At 37.4% G+C, this 10,142-nt stretch overlaps 1 protein-coding gene across 6 annotated transcripts; it reads right to left on the reverse strand.

Annotated features, from left to right (window-relative positions):
* Positions 1-2,363: 2,363 nt before the first annotated feature.
* On the reverse strand, positions 2,364-8,910 carry LOC107863379 (protein YLS7). Of its 6 annotated transcripts, none has more exons than XM_047408515.1 (5): positions 8,785-8,910; positions 8,388-8,513; positions 7,169-7,972; positions 5,914-6,188; positions 2,364-3,418 (listed from the first exon to the last, which is right to left on the reverse strand). In XM_047408515.1, the coding sequence occupies exons 3-5, from the start codon at positions 7,734-7,736 to the stop codon at positions 2,609-2,611; spliced, it is 1,653 nt and encodes a 550-aa protein (XP_047264471.1). In that variant the 5' UTR covers positions 7,737-7,972; positions 8,388-8,513; positions 8,785-8,910; the 3' UTR covers positions 2,364-2,608. The 6 variants fall into 6 exon arrangements, with proteins under 6 accessions (XP_047264471.1, XP_016564757.1, XP_016564756.1 ...); XM_016709271.2 differs by having other exon boundaries at positions 7,169-7,982; XM_016709270.2 differs by having other exon boundaries at positions 7,169-7,982; positions 8,388-8,850.
* Positions 8,911-10,142: the final 1,232 nt, after the last annotated feature.

Genomic DNA, 10,142 nt, shown 5'->3' on the forward strand with positions numbered 1-10,142 from the left:
GAAGCGTGGGGAGGATTGCCCAAGACCATATAAGGAGACCAATGACCCTTTAACCCACAAATGTGGGACTCTAACACCCCCGCACACCCAGGGCTAGATATCTGGAGTGTGGATAATATAAGACGGGGGGCCTAACATCGGAAACAGTGAACTGGGTGGGCCTGACTTTGATACAAAGACCCTTTAACCCACCGATGTGGGACTCCAACACCGCTTGCACGCCCAGGGCTGGACATCTGGAGCGTGGACAATATAAGATGGGGTGTCCAACATCGGAAACAATGAACTGGGTGGGCTTTACTTTGATACCATGATAAATAATGAATCTTCTGATAAAGAAATGGACCTTGGGCCTAACTCAACCTCAAAAGCTAGCTCATGAGGGGGGATTGCCCAAGACCATATAAGGAGACCAAGGACCCTTTAACAGCCTGATGTGGGACTCCAACACCCCCTGCACGCCCAGGGATGGACATCTGGAGCGAGACCAAGGACCCTTTAACCCACCGATGTGGGACTCCAACACACCCCGCACGCTCAGGACTGGACATCTGGAGCGTGGACAATATAAGACTAGCGTGGATAATATAAGATGGGGGTCCAACATTGGAAACAATGAACTGGGAGGGCCTGACTCTGATACCATGGACATCTGGCGCATGGATAATATAAGACGAGTGTGGATAATATAAGACGGGGGGGCCTAACATCAGAAACAATGAACTGGGAGGGCCTGACTCTGATACCATGATAAAGAAATGGACCTTGGGCCTAACTCAACCTCAAAAGCTAGCTGATGGGGGGAGGATTGCCCAAGACCATATAAGGAGACCAAGGACCCTTTAACCATAAAGAAATGGACCTTGGGCCTAATTCAACCTCAAAAGCTAGCTCATGAGGGGAGGATTGTCCAAAACCATATAAGGAGACCAAGGACCCTTTAACCCACCGATGTGGGATTCCAACACCCCCGCACGCCCAGGGCTGGACATCTGTAGCGTGGACAATATAAAACGGGGGGTCCAACATCGGAAACAATGAATTGGGTAGGCCTAACTCGGATACCATGATAAAGAAATGGACCTTGGGCCTAACTCAACCTCATATAAGACCCCTGAACATCGAAAAGAATGAATTGGGTGGGCCTGACTCTGATACCATGATAAAGAAATGAACCTTGGGTCTAACTCAACCTCAAAAGCTAGCTCATGAGGGGAGGATTGCCCAAGACCATATAAGGAGACCAAGACCCTTTAACCCGCCGATGTGGAACACCAACAAACTCATTAATTATTACTTAATTAATAAGAATAGAGCATAACCGGTCGCCCCATTACTTTGAATTCACATAAAAAAGTGGAGCCCAACCAATCCAAATTCTCACAAGAAAAGACACTTACTTACCGCAATGCAACTTCTTGCAATACCGAAGGACTACCAAAGAACTCTGCCCCTGCAGTGTACCTTTGCAAGATACACAGAAAGAACAGCTTTTGAGAGGCCTCTTACAAGTGGGGTGGCATATGCAGTAAGGTGCTCCACTCAGAAAGAAAGGAATTCGAGAAGCAACATGGTTGGAGTATTAAGATAATGGATACACTTGAACAAACTCCAGTTTACAAAGACAATAAGTATAATAGAGATGGCCTGGAACCATCTCCAGTTCAGGTGGAATATGCCCCTGTTATTTTTGCATAGGATACGATTGCACATGTAATTTCTGTTGATATGCTCTCTGAAAAGGTATCTTCTTTTATATTTCCAACTACGTATGATACACCCTTGTGGTGAGACCCTTCCCCGGACACCGCGCATAGCGGTAGCTTTAGTGCACCGGACTGCCCTTTTTATATTTAGTCATTTTACTTTATACTGGAGGGAAGTGATTAAATTTGACATGGAGCAATTACAGTTGACTGAGGACATGACCCAGGATAGGAAGGTATGGAGGAAAAACATTAGGATAGAGGGCTAAGGTGTGTAGTTGAGTCGTAGGCAGTAAGTAGGAGGGCTTTGGTGTCCTTATTTGGTGGAGTTCAATTTTTTGGTGAATGTCATATCTATGTTATTTTATCATGTTCCATGCATTTTTTCTCTATATATACTGTCCTTTGTCTTGAGCCAGGGATCTATCGGAAATAACCTCTCTACTTCTTTAGAGGTAGTGGTATGGACTGCATACACTCTACCCTCCCCAGACCCCACGATGTGGGAATATACTGGGTTTGTTGTTGTTTTACTAATTATTGAAATCTTTCATTGTTGTCTCCAAAAGAGATCATCTGTTTGAAAATCAATTGTCCCCTTGGACTTGGTCGACATCCGGTAAAAAATGAAATAGGCGAGAGGAAAATCACATGGAATTTTATTGCAAAAGGAACCGTTAGTATTAATAGTATAGTTATAAATATCCTGCATACACTTGGGACCTGTAAAAATTTCATGTATTTTATCTTACTGGGGAGTGTGGATAGCTCAACATAGATTACAACACCAGCTACAACGAGAGATCTAGAGTAACTACAATCTAAATTCCATTCCGGAGAGATAAATAAACTTCCCGTAGCTGTGCTGTAGAAGCACGATGGTTTTAGCAACAGCAGCCTTCTCATGAAACATTGCTCTGTCTTCTCTCAAATTCTCTCCTTACGAGATCAAAGACCAGCTCATTCCACGTATCAACAGGACCTGGCATGCACCAATGCAAGCAGTCTTGCGGAGGGGGTTTACCATCAGGACCTCTTTTTGTGATTTTATTTGGGTCTGGGCTTCGGTAGGGACCAGGATGTCCATCATGGCGGTATGCAAAGACTTCTGTGATATCCATAAATAGTAAGGCAGACTTGTTGTTTTTTTTCTTTATAGCACGACTGTAACCCGTGAATTGCTTTTCATGCATTATGTTTGTGAAGCCATTTTCAGCCAGCTCACCATCCTCTGCAGGCTTCACCTTTCCAGTACATGATCCTCCCGTGTTCCATGCTCCGCCTTCGTAATGATCAGGTGAAAAGGAACGAACAATAGTGATACCACTGAAATTCGGATGTGTAGCCATGGCAGTCAGGATGGTTTCAACAGAGATTCCAAAAGCTTCGACATTATTGACCTTCATATTTCTAGACTTGTCTGGCCACCACAATTGTCCTCCAACAATCTCATTATTAAGAACATAAACGGATTGTTTTGCAAACCAATGGCCGGAGGAGAGCACAACGACATCAAACTGGGGGATGTATTGCATGAACCCATCATCAGGAACATCAAGGTGGAGCTTAGCTACACCTGCTGGAGCAAAATCGAGAGGTCCAGATGTTTGATTGACAAGCCATGAAGACCAAATACGAACAATCATAGTAGATGTGGATCTGAAATAATAGCGCTGCATTTTTTTGTTCCCACGATTTTTCGGAACCTCATACTGCCAAAAAGAGAATAACAAGACACAAAAATTAGATGATGACACACAATGAACCAACACCTGGTTTTTTGATAAATGTACATTGGAAGGGGGACAAAACATCTTTGAAGTTCTGTAATTCAATTAGAAATTCCGAGGAATTCCTGCATAGTAAATATTTAGAAGGGTTTAATGGATAAAAAACATCTACGAGGGCTTCATGGATAATAGACATCCAAAAGGGCTTCAAGGATAATGTTTCACGGCACAGATTCCAAATGTGAAATAACTAACTGCAGAGTGACGATAAAGGAACAGCAATCAGCAGCTTCTCAAAGTAGAAAAGAAGAAAAAAGATACAGGGAAAACTTCACAGTTCACAGGGCATTAGTATAACTCATTACTTAACAGTATTTAGTGGTTGAAACGCCAATTACCAGTTGACCAAGAGGATCATATAATTTAAATGAGCAACATCAATGATTCACCAACAATAAAGTTAGGTCCAGAAATGAAGGGTAAATAGATAGCAGAAAGCATCTATCGAGCAATGAATGGTGAATAGATTGCAGAGACCATCTATTGTTCATGATTGGCACATCCAACCTAGTGAGACCGGATATTAAGGGGAAGGGTCGCCCTATCTGCTCCATGACCACCTTGTCAACCTCTTCTCCTAATCCAACTTCCCACTAGACTCCTTTGACCATTTCATGAATTATTTACCACCAACAACCACATCACCTTTTCTTCTTTTTTTTTTTTAACTTCAACGTTTATTTTGTCTCCAGGTTCCATAAGGCTGTAAACTATAACTGATAGCCTATTATTGGATTTGGTACCCTTCTATACCTATTAGTGCTTATATTCGCATAAATGTTTAAGGCAAAAGTTAAAAATGGGAAGTCAATTTAGTCCTCGTTGCAAACATCGTACTAAATTTCATGAACCAAAAGTAGGCTCCACGTTTTAGTACCAGTTACACAATTCCAAGGTCAACACTTCAGGAGATTGTATCCAACCTACACTCATGTATGAACTAGATAAAACTTAGCAGGTTCTAAACAAATAAGTAGAAGAATCCAAATTGACAAAAGAGAAATAAATGAACTGATCAAGTTTCTACTGGTGCAAATGTTCGAGGCATAAAAGCAAGCTCACATGTTTCTGTTGATACTTGCTAAACCATGAGTGGAAAAAATAGAGGTGATGACTATCCTAATAGTATAAAAAAAAATTCAGTACACTATAGTTGTACTGCTCATCCAATAAGGAAAACTTTTGGAGTAAAATAAAACGGAAATATGACTACAACCTGACTTTGTTTCAGGAGCTAAGAACTTTTTAACATATATGAACCTACACTCATGTATGAGAGAATAAACCTTTACAGGTCCTAAAGATAGGTAGCAGAACGCTAGAACCCAAATTCAAAAAGAGAAAAATTTAGAATAATCCAATGCCCAGCTTATGCCACTGAACTGATCAGGTATCTGCGTTCACAGACATTCATGGCATAAAAGCAAGCTCACATGTATTCCAGCTTATGCCACTGAACTGATCAGGTATTTACCAGCACCCATGTTCATGACATAAAAGCAAGCTCACGTGTTTTTGTTGATAATTACCAAAGAACGAAGTTGAGAATTTCAAGGCTGTGGCTCTCCTAATAGTAAAATACAAAAACTCAGTACATTATAGTTGTACTGCTCATACTATAGGGGAATCCCCTTTTTTTGGATAACCGTGGTGTCCAGGCCAGCTTTCGCGCCTCGACTAATTCCAGGGGATGCCTGCCACCTCCCACCAGCTGCAGATACCAAGTAACTCTATCCACCGAGGCTAGGATAGATGGGAAAAAATAACCTAATGTTGTTTTGTCTCTGCAGGGATTTGAACCAGAGACCAGGTATTGTTACATAATATGTCTCAAAGTTCTCAGCTCCTAAAACAAGGTCAGGAAATCCAATACATTTTTCAACTAACGTAATTTTCACTTGCAGATTGTTTTTCCTTTGTGTCCCTATTCAGGAGTCATTCACATCTGAGCCTTTATTATAATCTGCCAGCAAAATGGCTTGCCTCACCTATGCAAGTTCATTGATGTTTAAAAATGTTTAGTTAATGAAAAGGATAAAAAGCAGAGGCTGGACCATAAACAGAGAGTTTGATCATGCACAGGGGAAAACAAAAAGGAAGACAGAAGAACAATACAGATAAGGTCCAAAAATTGGATTGAAATTTAAATCTTAACAAAGAAAGAGAAAGAAATGGTAGTACTTTCTCCTAATTCAAGAATAGTTTTGAAATTTCATGTAGAAATGTAGCTGGTATATTCAGTGAAGAGAGAACAATGGAATTTTAGGATGCTGAAAGTTAAAACAAGACAAGGCAAGGTCAAAGGAAATGCTGCACAAAGTAACAAAGACATCAGGATTCAACGTTGCTAAATAGATGATCCAAATCACACTCCAGAATTGCCAAACTACTGTACATTTAACGGAGCATAAAGATACCTGCCAAAGGATACACAACATTGACTCCATCTGGTTGCGAGCAACTGAGTCACCAATGAAAGCCAAAGTCTTTCCTCTCATTAATTCCAGAAATTTCTTCGGATCAAACCGTGGCAGGTCACACTGAGCTGGTTTCCATCGCCAGCTCTCATAATCCTTATCAGGCCTTCCATTTCCTTGACAGTTCTGCATCTGTGTCAGGACAGGGCAGGAGTCATTTCTGTACAATGGTCCAGACTGATCAGGAATCCATTTTCCATGATATAGATCACATTCTGCAACATTCTCAAGGATGTTAAGAGTTTAAAAACAGCATCACAAAGAAATGGGTTTAGCAACAAATTTTGCTTACAGCAAGCAAAGAAGCTGAAGCTAACTACAGCTATGAAACAATTTCATTAACAAGAATCAACAAATCTCAAGTCTTTCAACAACTAATATTGTCTCCAAAAACTACAGGAGGGCCATATTTTATCAGCATGTAAGCGGAGAATCTCTAACGAAGTATGAATACAAGTGGCTTGCAGAAAACTTGCCATCTGTACAAAGTAGGTGTTTGGCCATGAAAATGAAAACTTTTTGGAGTTGGGAGTTGGAGTTGTGTTTGGCCATGACTATAAATTGGAGTTGCTTTTTACTTTTTGTGAGAGAAAATACAACTTGGAGTTGTATTTAGAATTCTCATGGACAAACACCACTTTTGAAATAAAGTGAAAGCATTTTCTGGAACAAAGTAAAAAATTCTCATGGCTAAACAGGGCCTAATTATGGTGGAATTCATCTAATCGACTTGCTTAAAAGGTAGTTAGAATGAGATTCAGCAGGATGGAAAATGAAGACAAGTAATTTGATGTAGCGCGCAGCAAATTATGCATCTCATTTACATTAGTGAAACAAGAAAAAGGAGCTAGAAAGTTGGATATAACAGTAGACAATAAAACTAAGGATGTAAGAGGCTGCAAAGTACATCTGCGGATGTATGATTGCCATCAACACATCATCACCCAGTAACTTAGTTTGTCTCCAAGCTGTCATGAATTAGTTTGTTTGCTTAAATAAGCACAATTCTTAATTTTCAATTGCCCGTATCAATTTCATGAACGACTAATATGAATAACAAGGAGAACTATAAAGCAACTCAAAATCAAAGGAAAAAAGAAAAGCAGTTCATCATCCAGTAAAATAATGAAGATGTGTTACTGTGCAGAGTCAAGCGAGATATGATTGAAAAAGAGATGAGGAATGAAAGTTGAACCTGGATCTAACGTAGCTTGATTTATGCTATTGGGTCTTACGTCCTCTGAATGGGAATTGGAAGATGGAAGAGTCCCTTCATTCTTGCTTTCCTTCTGCAAACTAAAATTGTTACTCTTCTCATCTTCTTGCTTTGATTCAGGATGTGGTTGAACCACAGAATGATTGGAATCTGACAAAATAGGTTTTCGGGTAGAACTTTCAATTTGTTCCCCCTTTGAATCTGGCTCCTTCTTTTCGTCTTGAGACTTGGAACTCTGGTCCTTTTCATCCTCGAGTCCTTTTTCGTTTTCCTCCACAGTCAAATTAAAGTTTGGTGTATCATTACTAACAACATCATCACGTCGAGAATCAGCAAGTGTTACCCTATCCCCATCTAGCAAATTAGGCCTTTTCAACTGATGTACACCATAAAAATACTCATGGACTGCAGCGCCAATAGGCTGAGAGACCAGAAATGAGGAAGCAAGAATTAAAAACACAGCAAGACCTCCTACTGTAGTTACAATAGACAATAGTGACTTTGGATAGGACAGTGCAGAAGGATCTTTAGATGAAAAAGAAGACATAGCTTCTCAAATGTATAGCATAGCAATTTCTACAACCTGGGGTTTTCTTCCGCAACTGATGGCTTCCCCAAATCAAAGGAAACTACAAAAAAAAAAATTTGAATCTTTGTCCAATTTGTGTGTGTTTGAAGCACTATAAATTGCCAGAAAATTAGGCCTTCAGAGAAACTTCTGTGTCCAAATTTACAAGAAAATATCAGATAAATCACTTCTTGAACACCAATTCCACAAATAACCTGCAGAAAACTGAAAAGGTAAAGCATAAGCAGAAAGATAAAAGAGCTTCAACAAATTGAAGCAGTTAAGGAAAGAAAAAGAAAAAAGAGAACTGCATAATTCTATGGATAAGCAAGATCAAACTACAACAACATACAATTGGGGTCTGGGGAGGATAGAGTGTATGCAGATTTTAGCACTGCCTCGTGGACGTAGAGAGTGTTTCGGAGAGACCCTCAGTTCAAGTGCAACATAAGCAAGATCAAACTAGGAAACAAAAAATCCTAAAAAGCTCCCTAATTTTATCCCATTATCCTATGAAATTAGTAGAGGCGTGTGTCCGAACATCACCTTTTAAAAACAAAAAGCAAAAAAAAAGAAAAAAGAACCGTCCTTTCATTTCTGTAATTTTTGGTTTTCAAGAAAAGAACTAACCTTTATGAAAACCGAAATCAATCCAATCTTCTTCAATGCTGAGGGAAAGCAAACCCAAAATGGAATCTTGAAAATACACCGCAAATTTACAAGTCCCCAGCAAAAATCGCCAACGAGCTGCGGTTACTGTAAAAGTTGTATGGAGTAAAATGAAAGCAACGTCAGAAGAATAATCAAGGAATTATATCGGATCTAGTCATGCAAATTTAGTAGTAATAATTGATATATGGGCATTATAAAAATCAAAATTTAATAGGATCTGAAATTGGAAATAATTTAATGGTGAGATAAGGGGGCTTTCATAAACATGAACCAGATACTATTATGAATCTAGTTGTTGTCTAAATGAACATAATTAAGATAAGCAAATTGAAATTTGTTGGTTTATTATGGAAACCTAGTTGACAATCGTCAATTTTAGGAAGGCAATTGTGGATCCAGGTTGGATACTCCTGCTGCAACGCATGTGATTGTGCTATTTTCTTGTCTTTGTCATGTGTTATGTGTCATAGGCAGAATTAACTTAATTACATTAAGTTACATTTATTGGTGTAAAATTAAAGTTAGACGTATTAATCAAAAATCATAACTAGTGTCAAATTAAATTTTAATGTTTTACTGTATTCTTTTCTTTCTGATTTGGGATCACTAAGAAAGTTCACTCATCTACCATATTTTTTTTTTTAAAAAATATGCATTTATTTTAAATATTTAATTAAAATTAAGAGATAATTTTATCGCTAATTTTTTAATTCACTTTTATTATTAACTAGTTACTCTATTTTAAAATAGTTGGTCTTTTTTCTACAAATCTTTATTTCAATTTAGTTCTCCCTTTTATCAAATTAAAATAATTTTATTATATTCTTTTAATATTATTTTTATTATTAAATTACTAAACAAAGTACATATGCTTAAATTTATATTTTTAAAATATAATTAATAAAACTTAATTTGATAAAAGAATTTTTTAATAAATATTTTTTATAAAATTACTATTTTATTTATTATTTCTTAAAAATATATCAAGTCAAATACACGACAACTAAAAATGGATGATCAGAGTATTATTCCTGTCCGTTGAATTTGTTTTTGCACACAAAAGGAAATGTCTGCGCGTGATGAATTTGGTAGAATAGAGAAATTCGGTCCATTTTAGTTAACGAAATGAATGTCTTTGAGAAGAATAGAAAGTAAAAAAGAATCCTCTCATTTTCGTTTTAAACCTCTTGTAAATAATACATCTCATTACCTTTTGAATTTCTTTTTAAAAAAAACATTTTAAGAATAAAGAGAAAAGGGCAAATATAATTCTGAATTATTTAAAATAGATCAGTTTACCTTTTTTTGCACTTTTAACTCAAAAATATTCTTGTCAATATATTGTTTGCTCAAATATATATCCTTCGTTAGCAAAATAACTAACACATTACACTTTTTTATTAATGATTACTAAAAAAAAAAGATTCGATTTTGCTCTTGAACTCTTCTGGATGGGGAGCTTTATTTTCTCATTTTAGTTACATATTAATAAGATATAGATTACTCTTTTTGTTCCATTTTAATCGTCACTTTATTTTTTTTTTAAAAAAAAAACTAATTCAAAAATAATTGTCACGTTAGAGATTCAATATTAAGTTATTTGGTGTTCACAATTATACTTGTTGTAAATTATAATAAAATTACAACTGAAAAAATTACAAATGAGGAAAATTAAAAAAAATATTTTCTTCTTGGCTGAGGCGCGAATATCTC

This window comes from Capsicum annuum, chromosome 3 (assembly GCF_002878395.1).
Source record: "Capsicum annuum cultivar UCD-10X-F1 chromosome 3, UCD10Xv1.1, whole genome shotgun sequence".
Classification (NCBI taxonomy): Eukaryota; Viridiplantae; Streptophyta; class Magnoliopsida; order Solanales; family Solanaceae; genus Capsicum; species Capsicum annuum.